Source organism: Capricornis sumatraensis, chromosome 1 (assembly GCF_032405125.1).
Source record: "Capricornis sumatraensis isolate serow.1 chromosome 1, serow.2, whole genome shotgun sequence".
NCBI lineage: Eukaryota > Metazoa > Chordata > Mammalia > Artiodactyla > Bovidae > Capricornis > Capricornis sumatraensis.
In genome coordinates, this window is record NC_091069.1 from 56843830 (window position 1) to 56864056 (window position 20227).

At 46.5% G+C, this 20227-nt stretch overlaps 1 protein-coding gene and 1 pseudogene across 1 annotated transcript in view; one reads left to right on the forward strand and one right to left on the reverse strand.

Annotated features, from left to right (window-relative positions):
- Positions 1–336: 336 nt before the first annotated feature.
- The window catches only part of TCF7L1 (transcription factor 7 like 1), a 191514-nt gene continuing 171623 nt past the window's right edge, over positions 337–20227 (forward strand). The window contains exons 1-3 of the mRNA XM_068976464.1: positions 337–579; positions 662–725; positions 939–1066. Of these exons, the coding sequence (XP_068832565.1) occupies positions 337–579; positions 662–725; positions 939–1066 (435 nt within the window). The remainder of the gene's footprint in view (positions 580–661; positions 726–938; positions 1067–20227) is intronic.
- LOC138091323 (small ribosomal subunit protein eS4-like) lies at positions 18433–19223 on the reverse strand (annotated as a pseudogene).

Below are 20227 nucleotides of genomic sequence, written 5' to 3' on the forward strand. Positions count from 1 at the left end.
GCTCCGGTCCCTCCTTCCTTCCCCGCTCGCCCCTCCCCGGCGGGCCAGGCGCTGGGACGCCCCGGCGGAGCAAGCGGCAGCGGCAGCAGCGAGTTAGGGAGCCCCGGGCTCCGCGCTGCCCTAGGGGCCCGAGCCGAGCCGCCCCCGCCCCCGTCCGGTCGCGCCGGCCCCGCTTCCCTCCGGGCCACGCCCTGTCAAAACTTTGTTGCTGCGGCCGCCGGGGCGGCGAGCGGAGCAGGCCGGCGAACGGGAGGGAGGGAGGGGCGGGCGCCGGGCCGGGCCGGGCGCGGGCGGCGAGGGGCTCGGAGAGCGGCGGCCCCGGCCCGCGGCCCCACCATGCCCCAGCTCGGCGGCGGCGGCGGCGGCGGCTCGGGAGGCGGCAGCGGCGGCTCGGGCGCCGGGGCAGCAGGCGGAGGGGACGACCTCGGGGCCAACGACGAGCTGATCCCCTTCCAGGACGAGGGAGGCGAGGAGCAGGAGCCGAGCAGCGACAGCGCGTCGGCGCAGCGGGACCTGGACGAAGTCAAGTCGTCCCTGGTCAACGAGTCGGAGAATCAGAGCAGCAGCTCGGACTCGGAGGTAAGGAAGCCCCCGCGGCCGACCCCGGGGACCCCGGCCCGGCGCCCGCTCACCCGCCCTCGCCTTTGTGTCTCCTTCGCAGGCGGAGAGGCGCCCGCAGCCCGCCCGGGACGCTTTCCAGAAGCCACGGGACTATTTTGCCGAAGGTACGTGCGGGTCCGGGCTGTCCCCGGCTCCCGGCCCCGCAGCGCTCGGCGCCTCGGCTCGGGTCGCCCTCGGTTCCCCTCTTCCCGGTCGGCCTCAGCCGTCCTGGGGCGCGCGTGGGGGGCGCTCGGATTCCCGGTCCCCACCCCGGGACCCCTTACCAAGGCGGTGTCCCGAGGGCCCCGGCCTCAACCCCGCTTTGGTTTTACCGGCAGTGAGAAGGCCCCAGGACGGCGCGTTCTTTAAGGGGCCCCCCTACCCTGGCTACCCATTCCTGATGATCCCGGACCTGAGCAGCCCGTACCTCCCCAACGGACCCCTGTCTCCCGGAGGAGCGCGCACGGTGAGTGCCCGTCCCGCCGCGCCCGGGCGCGCGGGCGGTCGGGGCTCAAGAGATGCGCCCCCGGGCTCGGCGACGGGGTGGGGGATGGGGCCGTCCCGGGAAGATCCCGGGCAGAACTTGCTTACGGAGCTGAACCACTCCGGCAGTCGAGGGTTAGGCTGCGCTGGGAGTGCCTGGAACATTCCCTTATATTCTCCCCTTTGGCTGGGGAACAGCTTCGGGGTCCACTTCTGGCGTTCTCCTTGGTGTTCGGAGTTCTTTGCTCGCGCTAGCGAAAAACTTGGATTTGTGCCGGTTGGGCGGGAGTGTATGTTGAGCGGGGCGTGGAGGGGGGAGGTGGTCTTGCTTTCTTCCTGGAAATCGGTCCGCTTTCCCTGGCAGTTGGGCAGTGGGGCCGGGGGAGGTGGGTTGGCGACGCTGCCCCGCGACTCCAGCTTCGCTGGGCAGCTAGAAGTCGGTTTCTAAGAAACCTAGTATTCGTGGCGGGTTATTCACACACACACATACACACACCCCCTCCCCACCCCCATTCCTCGCGCTGGGGCCTCAACTTTTCTGTAGAGCTCGGGATTTTAAACTCGCCGAGATGATTTCGAGGGCGAATCGAGGCATTCTTCAAGTTGAGGAACTTGGCTTTTTCCCCCTTTGTTGCCGGCTTTTCTCATTTAAAGCGAGCGCTGCGACACTTTAAACCTGTTAATGGGCGCGCATTGTGTGCTGCGCGCTGGCATTTAGAGCGGTGATTAAGCAAATTGACCGGGCCCCAGACGACGTGCAAACGAGGGCGGATTCCTTCGCCCCCTCGCAGGCTCTAACTCCCGCCCCCCGCGTCGCGAGGGCTGCAGCCCCTTGGGCTGGCCGGGTTTTGTGTGTGTGCCCTGAGCTGCCACCCCACCCGAGGGCCTCCAGCCCAGGTGCTAGGTCCGCTGGCAGATCTTGGGTGAACGCCTACTGTGTGCCAGGCTCTTGCGCGCTGCTTGGGCGCCTCGCACAGCACAGTGGTTCTCTTTGCTTCCTGCCCAGTTTCCCAGCGCCTGCCAGTTAGTGCTTGATTCGGGGTGGGAGGTGTTTGGCTCCTTAAGACTGGCCGGACAAACTCACTTTATGCTCAAGCTGTCCTTCAATGACGATCACAATTAAAGGGCTGCCTGGGAAACGCTGGTGCTGAATGGACCGTCCCTGCTGTCATGGTCCAGCGGTCCGTGGAGAGCGGAGACGTGTGCGGAGGTTCAGAGGGGTCGCTCGGCAGGCCCTTGGGGCGTGCAAGTGGAGGCTGAGGACTCTGACCAACCGAAAGCGGAGTGGAGCCACACAGCTTCCCCTTTCAAGCAGGGAAGACCCTGCCTCCCTGGCCCTGCCTTGAAGCATCCTGGGACCTCCCAAATACAAGTCTTGACTGTGAGCTGAAACGGGGCATCTGGTTGTTGCTTTTTCTCATTCATATAAAAAGAAAGAAGCTGTGAGTAAAAGTTGAGCAAAACAAGCCTTTGTTTAGGTTTTCACAGTTTCTCGTCGGTGTCCGCAGATATAATTCAGTTCTGAAGGTTTTAGTAGGGTTTCTGTAACTGTGTATGAGGTCACACTACCACAGTCCCTTTTCTCCCTTTTACCTTTAGATGTTTGGGAAAAGGAGTTTGGCATTTCTGTGACTCAGCACCGATCCAGATCCATGTCCTGATGCAGATAATGTCACCAAAAATGTTCCAAATATCACCAGTTATTTGACTGGATCTGGCTCTTTCTTCCCCCTTTCTCACTGCATGCTAAGTAGCTTCATTCGTATCTGACTCTGCCATGGACTGTAGCCCGACAGGCTCCTGTGTCCGTGGGATTCTCCAGGCAGGAATACTGGAGTGGGTTTCTGGTGACAGAATGGTGTCAGCTCCCTGTCTTCCTATGCTGCCCGTCCCCTCCCCCTCAAGAGCCCAAGTGGGACAGATTTTGTTTGCGTCAGTCCCCTCCTTCCTGCTACCATCTTGTACCACTCTTTTTTCTTTTTACCATCTTACGTCTTCTTTTACTAAGAGCTCCCAAAGCCTGCTTCTTTTTGGTCCTGGGGCTTTCTGATTACTGTATCCAGACTTGCATGGGACTTTTGGAGTCCTTCTTGGAGGAAGCTGAACTTTCCCCTCTACATGCTTTTGACTTTTCCTACTCATCCCTTCAGCTGTTCCTTGCCTGAGCCCATGTTGCCATCCTGGTTTTTCAGCCTCCAAGAACACTCACCCTCTCCCTGTTACCCTTCTTAGGAGACTTGGTATGTCTCATCTCCCTCTTCTGTTTCTATCTTGCCTCCCCGGTGAATTGCCCTTTCAGAAGTAAGTTCAATGCCTCCATCAATTCTGTGCCCTTTATGTGTCTGTCATTGGGCTTTGACCTGCCTGGTTATAGAGTTCATTGAAGTTTCCTGCGTTTATATCAGCTCAGTAGAACCTGCTAATTTGATCCTATCTTTGGGCATCAGTGACTGTTAGTTAAGCACTGGATTGTCTGGACTCTAAGACTGAGATGATGCTTTTCTGCTGAATGATTATATTAATGAAATTAATGTGATTCTAACTGTAGGCAAATTATGGGTGCAGACAAAGTGGCCCTCTGTGGGGATCCCTGCCTGGTAAAATGTTTTAGGTGGATTTTGGGAGGAAGGAAGGGGGAGGAAGGTGGCTGAAGGGTGAGGGGAGTGGTGCCTGGAATGTGTGACCTGTTCTCTGGTCTTTTTTGGTTTCACCTCCAAATTTCACAACCCTGGGCTGGCTGCTCTAAGGTCTATAAGTGGTATAAAACCAGGCAACCTCAGTTCTCTTCTGCTTGGAAATACCAAACCAGAGGCAAAAATGAGATTTGGCTGGAGTGTTTTCAGGGTATTAATTGACCCTAGGAATGGCAAATAGCAGGGTTGCAGCACCCTCGCCCACTGGCAAAATTCCTTCCGGGACGACTGGGGGCCAGCCAGTCCTCCAATCTGGCTGTCTCCTCCCCACCCGCTGTTACCTTTGCCCTCCACTCTGGCTTGGCTGGGAAGTGGCCTCTTCCTGAGCCTCTTTAGAGAAGAGGTCCCCTTAACCTGGGGCGTGTGCCAAGCCTCTGAGCTGTGATTCATTCTCCTCTGGAACCCCGGGGGACCCTGTGGCCTGTGAAGAGAGGGCTAACTGCCGCAAACCACCTTTCACTCCTTCCAAGAGTCACCCAAAATTATACGTTCATTCATGAAAAGACTTCACCAGTTTACTAAACCACCTCAGTGCTGTTGACTAGAATTTTGTTAGGAAAATGTAAGTCAACACAGAAGAAAGCAGATGTCAAAAATAGTCTGACAAGTCAGAACCAAAGAGAAAACACGGAGTGTGGTTCAGCGAGTGAGCTACAAAGTGATAGGAGTTTTGAGTGTGACCATAGTGTGAGTGCTCACGACATTTGTTTGGGAAAAGAATGGTGGCAGGTAGAATCGCTGAGGAAATCAATAGTTTGGGGTCCTCTTTATAAATTTTAGAACTACTGTTGTGCAGCTCAAGCTCCAAGTTATTCCTACATATTCATACAGGCCATCACAACTCAAATTTCTGTATGCAATTCCTCTGTCTTCTAAACGTGGGCCCATTTTTTAAGTCCTTTGCATCCCATGGGGAGTCTTGCTGATGTCTGACACAGAGAAACCGAAGCAGAAATCTTTGTGTATGTATAGCGAAGTTTTCTGGGGTTTTTCTGGAGTTGTATGTAAAAGCCCAGTCAAACTTTTTCTTTTGCAAGATCAGTATAAGAGATCAGTATAAACATGCTGCTTTTGGGAAAGTTCTTTTAAGTCATTTCATCTAAATATAACTTCTGTTCCATTTTTTTCTAAATATAACTCAGGGTTTAATGAGGGCTTTTCACATGGAATGAGCATTTATGAGGGCCCTGTCTGCGTTGCTGAAGTTTTGGCACTTAGATTGCTGGGGTGATAGTTGGTGACAGACTCTGCGGAGGGACTCAGACCTTGTCAGTCCCTTTTCTTTGAGCAGGTGGATCCGGCAGGCAATACCTGCTTGCTCTGTTATAATTTTGGAAAGTTTTAGGTTGGTTTCATTCTTCATTGATCTCACTTCTAGGGAATCTTGAGGAGAAAGTAGGTTAATGCCTGTACACACACACATCTAACCTACAACGCAAAGTGTCCCAGGCTTTACAGTGATGTGCAGAGTTACCCCAAAAATTGTGGCATAAAAAAGGAATTTAAATGATTATCTCATTGGAAAATGCATTATGCGAAGATCCTACTTATATTCCAAGTTAGAGTCCATTTTTACTGGCTAAGCTGAGGAAATTCAGACTGGCATCCTTAAGATAAGGTCGTAACTCCTCTACTTCATCTGATATTTATTGAGGACTTATCATGGACAATGACTAAGGGTCTGTGAGAGTTAGCATGAATTAGAACCAACTTTGCCCTGAAGGACTTAAAAAGTGAGTTAGGAAGAAGTCATGTTAGTACAGACCATTAGGAATGTGCTTGTTAAGAGTCAAGATAGTTCAGAGGAAAATTTGAAGAATAAAAAGAGTTGAAAAATTGTTTTGGGCTGGCATGGTCAAGAAAAGCAGCTAAAGGAAATTGTTTTAAATTGGTCCCTGTCACTCACCATTCTTTAGTTCAAAGTAGTTCTTGCTGAGGGACTTCCCTGGTAATCCAGTGGTTAAGACTTCACCTTCCAGTGCAGAGGTCATGGGTTTGATCCCTGGTTAGGAAGCTAAGATCCCATATGCCTCCTGGCCAAAATACCCCAAAAACAAGCAATATTGTAGCAAAGTAATTCTTGTTGATAATAAAAAACTTAAGAGTAGTAAGGTGGTTAGAATAAAAAGTGGAAGTTCTGCACCTATGTCTTGAGGTAGAAGACAGCACGGGGAGAGCACAGGCATGGAGGAAGGGAAAGGTCAGGGCATTTGGGCAATGCAAGTTCTTCCATTGGTCTGGAAAGATAAAGGGCCAGACCTTGAAAGCCAGTGAAGGAATCTGGTCTTATTTAAGAGGCAGCAGAGAACCATCCAATGAAGAAGGCAATGGCAACACACTCCAGTTCCCTTGCCTGGAAAATCCCATGGACGGAGGGGCCTGGTAGGCTGCCGTCTATGGGGTCGCACAGAGTCGGACACGACTGAAGCGACTTAGCAGCAGCAGCAGCAGAGAACCATCCAAAGTTCTGCTGGGAGGCAGTGTGACTTGTACTTGTGCTTAGAAGGATAATAGTGATTGTGGGGAGAGGACCTGGGAGGAGCTAGAATGCTTGGGACACTCAGGGGAGTCTAGGGGTGAGGTGAAAGGGGCTTAGAATATTTGAATGGGAAGGAAGGGTAGGATGTGGGAGACGGGCATGGTTGCTTGAATTGGTGCTTGGAGAGATGGTAGGTGGAAGGATGGAAAGGAAGGGAGAAAGGGAGAGAGGGAGGGAGGGAGGGGGTGGCTGATGTCACAGGTAATTGCTAATGTCTGAGCCTGGATGACCTGGGGGTGACTTGGAGCAGGTGGGGCCCTGCTCTGCCATCTTTGCCTCCCCAGTGCTGGACGGATGCTTATCGTGAACCGTTTGAGCAATGAAGGCCCACACAAGTTTATCAGAGGCTCTCACTTGGAGGAACTGCTTAATCTCATTGGTGGCGCCTTGAGTTTGAGGGGATATTAAGGGAATAGCTGAAACTGAAGCAATAGGATGATGCAAGGAGCAGGAGAAGAAAGGAAGGGGAATATCAGAGCAGAGCAGTCACTGAGGAAGAATGGAAAGGAGCGCTTGCCAAGAAGGGAGGAGAGCTTAGGTGCTGTGATGGCACAGAAGCTGGAGGGCAGAGAGAGGGGAGGGGGGTATCCTCAGGGTCAAATGCCACAGAGAGAGGTGATGAGAGGACTGAGAAGTCAAAAGGAGCTTTAGGAAGTCACTAATCAGGAAGTAACTGGTGCCCACAGAGAGCAGTATTCAGGTGTGTGGTGATGAGGTAGGGGACTTCCAGGGTCCAGGGGTTAAGAATCCGCCTGCCAATGCAAGGGACATGGGTTTGATCCCTAGTCAGGAGAGATTCCACATACCAAGGAACAACTAAGCCCGTTGTGCCGCAGGTACTGAAGCCCGTACACCTAGAGCCTGTGCTGCACAGCAAGAGAGGCCACTGCAATGAGAAGCCTGTGCACCGCAATTGGAGAGTGGCCCCACTTGGTGCAACTAGAGAAAGCCCGAGTGCAGCAGGGAAGACCCAGCGCAGGCAAAATAGAGAAGTTTAAAAAAAAAAAAGGTCGGTAGTCAGGGATAGATACTAGCTTCAGGCTTCTCAGTCAGGTGTCCAGGTGCTATCACCAGGACTGGTCCTGCAGTGTGGCCCATCGCTCAGCCAGAACCCACACCAGACTCTACACACATACACACACACACAAGCAGCCTTCTACCCTATACATTTCACTTCTGGTCTACCATAACCTGGATGGTGTTGGAAAACCAGACCCTGGACAGATGCGCTGTGGAAGATAGAGGGGAAGAGCTGCAGGCTGTGGAGAATCCTTGCAGGATGCTGGAGAGGGAACTTGTTTGTACAGGGTACGGTGGAGGGTGAATGGGAGAGAAGAGGAGGAAAAGATGAGACTGAGAACTTTGAGAAGAAGGCAGTTCTCTTCCCCCATAGATGGACTGCTATGCACCTTCGTCTACCAAACAGTAGGCGTTGTCCTCCTGACTTGGCAGGCGAGCCCAAGAGTTGAAGAGGATGTAGAAAAATGCAGAGGTGGAGTTGCAGAAATTGAGGACGGAGTGCATTGGTTGGCTAGATGGCTTTGAGATTCTCAGAAAAACCAAGGGCAGGTTGGCTGGGGTTTTTGTTGGCAGTAGGCAAACCACAGGCCCTTTCCCTGTACCCAGTTATAAAGCCAAACTTGTTGGGAACCTTTTAGCTACATGTTAATAATGAAATGTTTGTGCATTGATTGAAAGATATGACACACACTTGGGTAATTTTTCCTTTTTTTATTGTCTGGAGCTGGCTGACTTTGATGGGGGATAGAGGTGGGGGACCAAAACCCAACTCATTTGCAGTCAGGGCCAGATGTTGGGACGTGATAAGTAATTGGGGATGGGAAAGGACTGACCGCATAAAAGCTTGTAGAAAATTGCCCCATGTTGGCTAATCTAATAATGTATTTTTAGAGGAGGTTTTTATATGTTCCATGTTTTATTGTCTTCTCCCTGGATTGGATTAAGGGAGCAATGAAATAATTGCAGTTTCCAAAACCTTGGCATTTGGGAATGAGGGAACATGGGGAAGGTAAAAGGGCCTTGCCTTTTCCTCCATACTGTGTGTGCTGCCCAGGGAACATCTCTGGGGTACTGGGCAACTTCTTTCTGACATGCTCTGAGTTTTCCCTCAATTTTTCAAGCACCTTTAAGGTTCTAAAGGCTTTAGGTTCAGAATCCTAAATCTTTTCTTTTCATTATGAGTATTGTTCAGTCACTAAGTCATGTCTGACTCTTTGTGCCCCTATGGACTACAGCACACCAGGCTTTCCTGTCCTCCACTGTCTCCCAGAGTTTGTTCAGACTCATATTCATTGAGTCAGTGATGCCATCCAACCATCTCATCCTCTGTGATCGCCTTCTCCTGCGTTCAGTCTTTCCCAGCATCAGGGTCTTTTCCAGTGAGTCAGTTCTTCACATCAGGTGGTCAAATTATCGGAGCTTCAACTTCAGCATCAGTCCTTCCAATGAATATTCAGGGTTGATTTTCTTTGGGATTGACTGGTTTGATCTCGTATAACCTACAGATTTTCAGGGGGAAAAATTACCTTTTAGTTTAGAAATACACTTCAAAATTGGAAAATTAAATGATAAAAATGTTTCCCTGAATATGGCCCTTTTCATGAGTTTTTGTGGAAGAAGTAAGGGATGAGACCCAGTCACCTGGAGTCCTCAGGACAGGAAATGAAGTCACAGGCACACTTTCAAACCATGCTAGCAGTTTAGAAATCTATTGAAAGTGAAAGTTGCTTTGACTCTTTGCAGCCCCATGGATTATACAATCCGTGGAATTCTCCAGGCCAGAATACTGGAATGGGTAGCTGGTCCCTTCTCCAGGGGATCTTCCCAATCCAGGGATCGAACTGGTGTCTCCTGCATTGCAGGTGGATTCTTTACCAACTGAGCTTCCAGGGAAGCCCCTTAGAAATCTATTGGGTTGGCCAAAAAAATCTTTTGGGTTTTTCTGTAATATCGTACAGAAAAAGCCAAACAAACTTTTTGGTCAACCCAGTGTTTCATCCAAAAGGAGGAATAAAGCTCCAAGTTTTCATCTCAGTTGAAGAAAATAAATACAAAATAAGTGTAAACAAAAAATTCAGAGAAGAAGAAACGTTGAATGTCTACTAAATTTGTGAATAGTTAAAAAAAAACCACCATTTTTTGGCCACCAGATTAACAAAGGTTTCGTCTTACTAAGACTGTTAAATGGCAAATGTGTGGTGAAGTGGGTGTTCTTAGTTGCTGTTCTTGAAGGCTGTTGACAGCCCACCCACCAGGAAAGCACTTGGCAATGGTTGCTAAAACTTGAACACTTGTCACTGCTTCTGACCTGCTAAGAAATAAATACTTGCTATTGTCATTTTGCTGCTGGGCAGACAGACTTGTAGAGGTCAAGTATCTTGCTAAGGTCACACAACTGGTCATTGACAGCACAAAGATTTGAAATTGGTTGAGTGCAAAGTCTGGGTCTTCCCATTCCACCCTTGTGACTTTCTACGCATGCCTGATGCCACTAGCTCCTCCCCCTCTTGGAAGACGGGCAGGTGACCTTTGTCTCTCTGTTCAGGAATCTGTGAGTTATCAGTTTGAGTGGAGGGTGGGTAGGTTTGTTCCAATTTGGACCTGAGAAGATAGCTTCCCAAATAAATAGTTGTATAAGTGAGTGAGCTGCTGTGGTTCAGATTCTTCCTCTAGTACTGTCTGTGCTCCACAGGTGTTAAGCAACCTTTAGAGGGCAACCCCAGGAGCTTCACTACTTGTTACCTTCAGAGAAAACAGTGGTTATCTGCTAACATAGACATGAACTTTTCTGAACGAGGTTGAGGGACTGTCTTTCCTTGTTGAAATTGGTGAGGCCTGGAGGAATACACAAGTGTGTCTTGCAAGGAACGATGCAGGAGGAACAGGCTGGCTCCTCCTACCCCTGCGATTTGGATTACAACATAGTTTGGTTTACAAACCGAGCTCTGGTGAACTGAGTATGCAAATATTATTTTCTTATTGTGCATTTTGTAAAATATTTTATAAATTGGTTGCTTTTAAACAAGCTCTTTAGAAATTAAAAATCCCCCCAATCACTTGTAGTTTGTGAAGTAAATTGACTGTGAAAGAAGTAAATGCTAAATATTTACACAGATTTGCAGACAATGGGTTAGTCCCCATCACCGCCCCTTTTCTCTCTGTGTGTGTGTGTGCGCGTGTGTAAGATGGTTTAAAATTAGGAATCAGGTAATCTGATACATTTTCACTCGCTTCCCAAATTTACCTTCTAGGTAGTCTCTTTCTGAAAACAATAGCATGGTGGAAAGAGTAATAAGGGGCTTCCAGGGGTTGCAACTCCAGTACTCTTGCCTGGAAAATCCCATGGATGGAGGAGCCTGGTAGGCTGCAGTCCCTGAGGTCGCTAAGAGTCGGACATGACTGAGCAACTTCACTTTCACTTTTCACTTTCATGCATTGGAGAAGGAAATGGCAACCCATTCCAGTGTTCTTGCCTGGAGAATCCCAGGGATGGGGGAGCTTGGTGAGCTACCATCAGGGATGTGCTATAGGGTCGCACAGAGTCGGACACAACTGAAGCGACTTGGCAGCAGGGGTTGCAAAGAGTCGGACATGACTGAGCACTAACTGCAGAAGTATGGTTGATAGATGTTGGGGAGGCCCCAGAGGTCCTGGCTAAGCCCTCCTGGGAATTTGCATATTACAAGGCACTAATCTCAGTGAGGTAACTGTCTTATATACTTTGTAAAGTAAACAGGGCCGTTATTTGTAGGAATGTCTATAGAAAGTATGTCGTGTGGAAGAGCAGAGATGTAAATATGAGATAGTAACTGTGATTAAGAAATAGATGGATCTGATGATAAGGAAAAAAAACAGAAGAAATAGAAATGGCGGTATGAAAAGTTCAGTTTGGGATTGACGTGTGCACACACTGCTGTATTTAAAATAAAAAGCCAACAAGGGAGAGAAAAGGGAAAAGAAAAGCTGATCAGTTTATGAATCCAGATTTGTTGGCAGTAGTGATTTCTGATGTTTGGAACTATACTTTTCTCTGTAAATTCCAAAAAGGTTGTAACAGAGTCACTAGAATCAGATGGATTTATAACACATACCTTATAGGAGTGTACTGGGTGTTCCTCCCTGAGATTCTTGTGCAAGGACTCTGCTTGGGTACTCTGCAGCCCTCTGACTATCCAGCTCTCCCAGTGATAAGCAGTGCAGGCTCAGGGAGATGGTGGACTTCCCCAAGATCAGATAGTTATGAGCGATGAAAACAGAGTGGGAGCTCAGCTGTATCCCCTGGAGTTTTACCCTCCCCCTGCATTGGAGAAGGAAATGGCAACCCACTCCAGTGTTCTTTCCTGGAGAATCCCAGGGACAGGGGAGCCTGGTGGGCTGCCATCTCTGGGGTCACACAGAGTCGGACACGACTGAAGCGACGCAGCAGCAGCAGCAGCAGCTACTCAGGGAGATCCGCAGCGACTCTGGCGGAAAGCAATGCTGTGGAGAAAATGCACCTCAAAATATTTCTTTGTTAAACTCAGACACCTGACCCATAATGAATGATTCATAGACATGTGTTGAATGTTGACAGCATGAATATTTAAACCTCGATATTTTTAAAAAGCAGCCTGTAGGCACCTGTAGTGTTGCAAGGTGCTCTGTTATACCGTTTACAACTGGTACCACGTCTGATGGTACAATCTCCGTTTTATCCGCGAGGATGCTGAGACCGAGAGAGTAAGTAGAAGAGTCCAGAGTCACCTCTCCTGAAGGTTGTAAAGCCATCATTCCAGCCACAGTGCTGCCATTTCCCCTCTACTGAAAGTGGACGGGCCAAATTAATGTAAAAATGCCATTTGGAGCAAGATACAAAGACATGGTATACAAGTGAAAAAATGAGTAATAAGCAACGACTCTACATTCATTCTTTTCAGTGGCATCCCCAGCCCTTTAAGAGGAGGAACTGTAATTACTGTTTCTGCCTGGGGTAGAGTCAGAGCCTTAATGGTTGGTGTCTTTATAGTTTCAGAGACGGTATTCATTGCAATCTCAATCTTTCTTTGCTTGTCTTTGCTGTGCAGCTCCATGTGATCTGCTTTTTTCCCTTCAGTTTCCCCTGTGTTTCGCTTTGACATCTTGAGGAGGTCAGCTTGGGTCCTTAGATACCGCAGTATGCAGTATTGGTCTGTACATCTGGTGACTTGGTCTACTGCCTCCTGCTGCCCCCGACCAGCCCCCCTCACTTGTACTTGTGTCCGTATTTGTATGCAAATTAGATACAGCCATTACTTGTTAGTCATATCATCTATTTAAACATTTCTAGGTGGGTTGCATAAAGGAGAGGTATAGTGGTAGTCTTAGGGATACATGAGATGAAAACACATCATATTTAACTTACAGCATAAATGTTTCTGTTAACAAAATGCTTGTCAGGGATAGAGACATCGGTCTGAAGCTTTGAAGTGGGAAAGAGATCTTCACCCATGTGTTCCCAGACCCTCCTAAGCAGAGTTAATACAGGAAGGAGTGGAGAGGGTAAGAGAGTCTAGAGTTAGCCAGAGTCCCTTAATAAGTGTTCCTTTCACCTTGCACTGAAAAGAGAGAGGACCGGTGGAGAGAAGCCCAAGGATTGAAGGGTAGAAAAGCATACTCCATTGACCAGCAGTGTATATGGCTAAGGGGTCTGCGACTGGGGTTTGGCTGCAGTCAGACCTTGGACTCTAGCCCAGCCATGGTCTGGCTCTGTGCCCCTGTGCCCCAGGGCCCTCTTAGGCAAAATAGGGATAGTGGTAGTATTTGAGAGTCACTGAATTGACATTTTGGCTGAATGGACTACGTTTTAAAACCAGGATTTGTTCAAGGCTTAAATTAAATAGTAACATCATAGAATGAGTCTCTGGGATATAAGAAGAAATGTCAGTATTATTACAATTTTACTAATATGTCTAGTGACCAAAATTTTTAACTAATATTTTAATACATGGATATTTTCTTGCAGTATTTTAAAATATTTTTTAGGAAACGATGAAATGGTACCATCAGGGGACTGCTTAAAGTAGTTAGCACATCAGCTTCAGTACTTAGTGCATGGTTTTGAAGTTTACATGGTTATCAGTTCCCTTTGAAAAGATTTATATATCACTTTCAAAAGATTATGGGTTTGGGGACTTCCCTCAAAATCTGAAGTTAAAGCTTCCCCCCCTTTCAGTGTAGGGGGTGTGGTTCAGTTCCTGGTTGGGGCGCTATACCTTGTGGCCAAAAACCCAAAAAGTAAAATAGAAACAATATTGTAACAAATTAAGTCAAGACTTTTTAAATGGTCTGTATCAAACAAACAACAAAACGGATTAGTGGTTTGTGTGAGTTCTTCATCTATCAATAGGATGATGTGCTTACAACTAATTCATACACACACATGTTTTAACTTTTATTTTGGAATAATTTTAGACATAGGAAAGGGTGCAGACTCATACGGAGAATTTCTATATACTTTCCCCCAGATTTCTCCAAATGTTAACATTTATTTCCTTTTAAAAATCTTTCTTTCTTTAACTTTTTTTCTGAATCGTTTGACGGTAGTGACAGACTAGATAGCTTTGTGTGTTTGTCCTAAGACCAAAATCGGGAAATTAACATAAAGACAGCCCTGTTGTCTCAACTACAGACCTTATTCAGATGTTGGCTGATTGTCTTCCTGGCTTTTGTAGTAAAAGAAAATGTTAAAAATTTTTGGTGGGGATGGGAGGTGTCCAGAAGGTGCCTAAGACTGTGTGCTATTCTTAGTTGTCATGTATTTTTACTCTCCCTCAGCCTAAAATAGCTTTTTTTTTTTAAATGATTTTATTTTTAGTCTCCCTCAGACTAGAAAAGTTTAAAGAAAAATAATTTTATTTATTTATGGCCATGCTGGGTCTTCGTTACTGCACAGGCGTTTCTCCAGTTGCAGCGAGTGGGGGGCGTTGCTCTTGGTTGTGGTGCGTGGGCATCTCATTGCGGTGGCCTCCCTTGTTGCAGAACACGGGCTCTAGGACGTGTGGGCTTCAGTAGCTCTGGGGCTCTAAAGCAGAGGCTCTGTAGTTGTGGTGCACAGGCTTAGTTGTTCCACAGCACGTGGGATCCTTTCCCAGACCAGGGATCCAACCCTTGTCTCTTGCACTGGCAGGCAGATTCCTTACCACTGAGCCACCAGGGAAAACCCTAGAACAGATTTTTGAACTGTGTCTTGTATTGACTTCTTAAGAATACAAGCCATTTATTTTGTAGGACCTTGAACTTTTTTCCCCCTAATGTTTCTTCAAATAGATTTTGGGCAAGAATACTGCAAAATTGATGTCCTTCTCAATGCTTCTCCTAAGAGGCACCATCTATTTTTCCCATTCATCAGTTCAGTTCAGTTCAGTCGCTCACTTGTGTCCGATTCTTTGCGACCCCATGAATTGCAGCACGCCAGGCCTCCCTTAATTTTGATCATTTGGTTAGATTTGGTCTACCAGATTTACCCAAGAAAGTAACTGTGTTTTAATGTTTCTTTGTGTGTGGGCTTCCCTGATGGCTCAGAGGTTAAAGCGTCTGCCTGCAATGCGGGAGACCTGGGTTTGATCCCTGGCTCGGGAAGATCCCCTGGAGAAGGAAATAGCAACCCACTCCAGTATTCTTGCCTGGAGAATCCCATGGACAGAGGAGCTTGGTGGGCTACAGTCCACGGGGTCGCAAAGAGTCGGGCACGACTGAGCGACTTCACTTTCACTGTGTGTGTATATGTGTGTTTTAAATTTATTTTTAATTGGACGATAGTTTCTTTACAATGTGAAAGTTACTATTTTTACTGTTTGTGATTATCAGTATCTTGTGAGGAGATACTTTGGGACTATGTAAGTATAGCATTGTTCATCACTTTCAACTACTGGTTTTAGTATCCACTGATGTTTCTTACCAGAAACAGTTATCACTGTGGTTGTGGCCAAATTTTTTGTTTTATTTATTTATTTTTGTATTTTTGATGAAAATTGTGTGGTGGTTGAATTTTAAAGTTTGTTATTTTAACTCAGGAACAATTTCTCAGCTCTGTAAGTTATTGAATTGTTTAGCATATTTGTGAATACTGAGATGAAGGAACAAGATGACTTAGGTCCTTTTTAAAAAATAATAGTTTGTTCTTCATAGTTTTTATGATCTTTATTATGCCAACATCAATGATAAATCAGTGATTTACCAAGAATTTAACGGCTCACGATTTTGAGATCTTGTGAAATATTGAGGTAGCAGAGTTGACATTTTGTTCTTTGTTCTTCATAGACTGTAAAGAAGTTCCTAATTGGGATTTTTAGGTTCTTATCTGATGACTGGAGTGTCTCCTAGTCTGTCTAGATTTTCTTAAATGCAACCCCAGGGGTCTTTAAACCTGTTTTTCTGTCTCCTGTATTTCTTAAAAATCGTTAGCTGGATCTAGATTCTTGATCAGGCTCCAAGGTTCTCGCTCTCCTTTTAAAATTTATTTTATTTTTTAATTTTTGGGTTCTGTAAATTGACTTTCATAGACTTTTACTTCTTACTTTATTTTCGCACGACTCTTTCATAAATGGCCTTCCATGGAGAGGCACTGCAGGTCAGCCTGTGTCTGTATTAGCAACCACTGATGATCATCACCCACATCACCTGTGAGCAGTTTCAAAATGGCCAGAGTCTGTTTGTATCATTGCTTCTCCATAACATTTTTAAAAAGAGAAGCTGCTGCTGCTGCTGCTGCTAAGTCGCTTCAGTCATGTCCAACTCAGTGCGACCCCATAGATGGCAGCCTTCCAGGCTCCTTTGTCCATGGGATTTTCCAGGCAAGAGTACTGGAGTGGGGTGCCATTGCCTTCTCTGAAAAAGAGAACCTACCTTTCATCAACTACTAAGTTACCTTAGGTCAGAGATCGGCAAACTAAAGTCAACAGGCTAAATCCAACCCAATGTTTATTTTTGTAATTAAAGTTTTATTGGAACAGCCATGCCCATTCATTTGCATATTGTCTGTGGCTGCTTTTGCACAGCAGCGGCTGGGTTGAGCAGTTGCCGCTGGGGCCATAAGTGGCCCATGTCTGCGTGTATGCTCACTCAGTCGCCAAGTCATATACGACTCTTTATGACCCTATAGACTGTAGCCTGCCAGACTCCTCTGTCCACTGGATTTTCCAGGTGAGAATACTGAAGTGGATTGCCATTTCCTTTTCCAGGGGATCTTCCTGACCCAGGGCACATTGGGTCACTTGTCAGGTACATTCTTTACCACTGTGCCACCTGGGAAGCCCCATAAGTGGCTCACATTGCTGAAAAGATCTGGCCCTTGACAGAAACAGTTTGCTGACCCCTGCTCTAGATCATATGGAAGAAGCAATTTAAATGTTTGATCCTTTCTCCAGGTTTCAGTTGTTGTCCTATTATCCTGCAAAAGTGACTGCTGAATTTTTTTTTTTTTAATATTGTTACAAATTCATGGATGTAAACCTATTTGGTATAGTTCAACTGATTTACAATTATTATCTTTATTGAAACTCAAATTAATACATCTTTAGCCAGCGGGAGCCTCTTCAAGTTGGTTCCTGAGTTTTTGTGTATACAATCTTTGTGTATACAGTCTTTGATGCTTCTGGGATTACTGGTATGGTGTTCCAGGTTCATCTTGTGGATTTCCTGCCGTAGACCTGGGGCCAGATATTTCTAGGATCTCTGCTTCCTTTCAGTGAAAGATGTTATTTAGAGACCATAGTCTGAATGCTAAGGGTGCATATAAAGCTCCTAAAGGGTGTTCTGTTTAATGTTATGAGTGCATTAACTAATCTGTAGAATTTGAAAGTAGAATGTAATAGCTGTGATTTTAAAACACATAGTCACTTCTTTTGTACTAAAAGTATGTAATGTTCTCTTTGTGTGTGTGTGTATTTATTTATTTATTTGGCTGCATGGGGTCTTAGTCGTGGCGTGTGGGATCTTTCTCATTGCAGGATCTTTCCGTGCGGCACACAGACTCTGTAGTTGTGATGCTTGGCTCGGTAGTTGTACCATGCTGGCTCAGTAGTTGTGGCAGGCAGGCTTTCTAGTGCTGACTTGCAGGTTTAGTTGCACCTTATCATGTAGGATCTTAGTTACCCTCTGCAGGGATCGAACCTACGTCCTCTGCATTGAAAAGTGGATTCTTTACCACTGGACCACCAGGAAAGTCCTAATGATCTCCATTTTTAATGTCCTCTTAATAATGTTGTTAATTAATCCTCCTATTTAGTAATTTTAGTTGTACATTAGAATTGTTTTCTATCTTTCATGCTTATATCCTTTCAATAAAATATATGCTTATCTATTTCTGCCAGTTGTTAGCATTTCACTGGATAAAGCTCGCAAGATTTCCACCCAGGTTGCGGGTGGAATGCCTCCCTGTTTTTGAAAGGGTTTGTTCAGATAATGACAGCAAATCCAAACATGCTTCATTTCTCTGTTTCTCACATTGTGACAGTAATTAGATGTATTGGTCACCTCTGTGACCACATGCTCATCCATCAGGCAGAATTACAGGTCTTCTGAAGACTGAAGCTGAAACTGAACAACTGAATGCCGAGGCCATATTTTTATATATTCCTAGGACCTGCCTCACGGTTGCAAAGTACTACATACTGAGTACGTAGTAAGGGCTTTGTTAAGGTAACCTCTTTATCAACTTTGGTGGCCTTGGCTTTTCAGGTCTCCCTAGCCCCTATGAAATTTAGTCTCTGTATTGTACCATTCCTTGTATGAACTTGTGTTCAGTTTTGGATTGCTGGTTTTGTAGAACCCATATGCTTAGCAATCCTGGCTGTCATATTTCCCTTTTGATCACCGTTGCCCCTAGCACAGTGCCTTGTACACAAAATCTGTACTATATGGTTATTTGTGTAACTGCACTTCCCTCATTTTAGCACATCATATATAATAAAATAAACAGCAAAAATCTGGCTTCCTCCTGGACATTGTTAGGTTAACAAGGGAAATTTATCATTCACTTTTGAGAACTTTCAGGTATGATCTTTTTGCTTTTATTAATTATTTGGTATTATCTTTAATTAAGTACAAAGACTTTTCCAGACACATCACACAGAGATCATTTTATCCACTACTCTGTTTGGCTGCCAGTCTCTTGTCTCTCTGCTCAGCAATGGTAAGGCGAATACCCTTTCCACGGGGAAGAGAGAATCACGGTTTGTTGCCTTTGCCAATAACGAAAATGTTCGAGAGCCGTGTGGCAAAGCTGTTGCCGTTTGCATCTTACACATACATGAACTACTGAAAAAGAGCCTGGATGTCTCTCCCGGTTTGTAATCATACCAGTTCTTCCCAGGTTAGCACCTCCAGTCACCGTGCACAGGTTACCAGTGTCAAATTTGATGAAATCAATAATCTTGCCAGTCTCCAAGTCAATCTGAATGGTGTCATTGACCTTAATGAGGGGATCGGGGTAACAGATGGTACGAGCATCCTGGGTTACCAGATGAGGGATTCCTTTTGTCCCCACAAATATCTTTCTTTGCACAATTTATACTTGGCCTCCTCAGATGTAAGATGATAAATAGCAAAGCGACCCTTGGCGTCATAGATCAAACAAAAATTCTCTCCAGTCTTATCAATGCTGATGACCATCATAAAGCCAGCAGGTAGGTTTTATCTGTGCGGACTTTGCCATCGATCTTAATGAATCGCTGCATGCAAATCTTCTTTTCTTCATCTCCTGTTAGGGCACACTTAAGTCTGTTCCTTAGGAAAATGATTAGGGGGAGACATTCCCTCAGCTTGTGGGGGCCGGCAGATGGTTGAGGGGCAAACACACTGGTCAGTTTATCCAGCATCCAATGTTTTGGAGCTGCTATGAGTTTCAGGTGCTTCTTGGGACCCTGAGCCATGGCTGTGCTAGGCACAAAAAGAGCTCAGGTGTGATCTTTGTTTTTTTAAAAAATATTTATTTATATTTGTTTGGTTGATTATGTCAGGTCTTAGTTGCAGTGTTCGGGGGCACGGGGGCTCAGGATTTGAGCCATGAGGGCTCTCTAGTTGTAGTGCGTGGGTTCTAGAGCAGGGGTTTCCCCCACCCTCGGGCCATGGTACGGATGAGGGGCCCATTAGGAACTGGACTGCACAGCAGGTGAGCAGCAGGTGATCAGGTGAAGCTACGTTTATAGCTGCTCCCCATCCCTAGCATTTTCACCTGAGCTCCGCCTCCTGTCAGATCAATAGTGGCATTAGATTCTCATAGGAGCACGAATCCTACTGTGCTTGAATCATCCCCAAATCATTCAGGATGGGTGCAAAAATTGTCTCCCAGGAAACTGGTCCCTGGTGCCAAAAAGGTTGGGGACTGCCATCCTAGAGCACAAGGGCTCTCTCTAGTTGTGGCTTGCAGACTTAGTTGCCTGCAAGCGTGTGAGATCTTAGTTCCCTGACCAGGGATCAACCCTGCATCAACAGCTTTGGAAGACAGCTTCTTAACCACTGGACCACCAGGGGAGTCTTGGGTGTGATCTTTGATAAGTTGACCACTGGTGGTTGATCCTTTTAATTTTCCTTTAAAAAAAAAATCATTTGGCTGCACTGGGATCTTCATTGTGGCACTCAGGATCTTTAGCTGCAGCATGTGGGAACTAGTTCCCTGACCAGGGATTGAACCCTGGCCCACTGCATTGGGAGCATGGAGTGTTAGCCACTGGACCACCAGGGAAGTCCCTTAATGTTACTTTTTGTGAAGATTTCTTCAGTTCATCCCAGTTTAAGGCTGTACATTCTTTTAAAAATGAAGCAGATGTCTGTGCTGGAGACAGTTCCCACTGGTATGTAGCTGTGGACATTCCTTCATCTGTAATACTGGGGGTATGTTAGCAGTTGTAGAAGCCATATGTTTTCATAGGCCTTT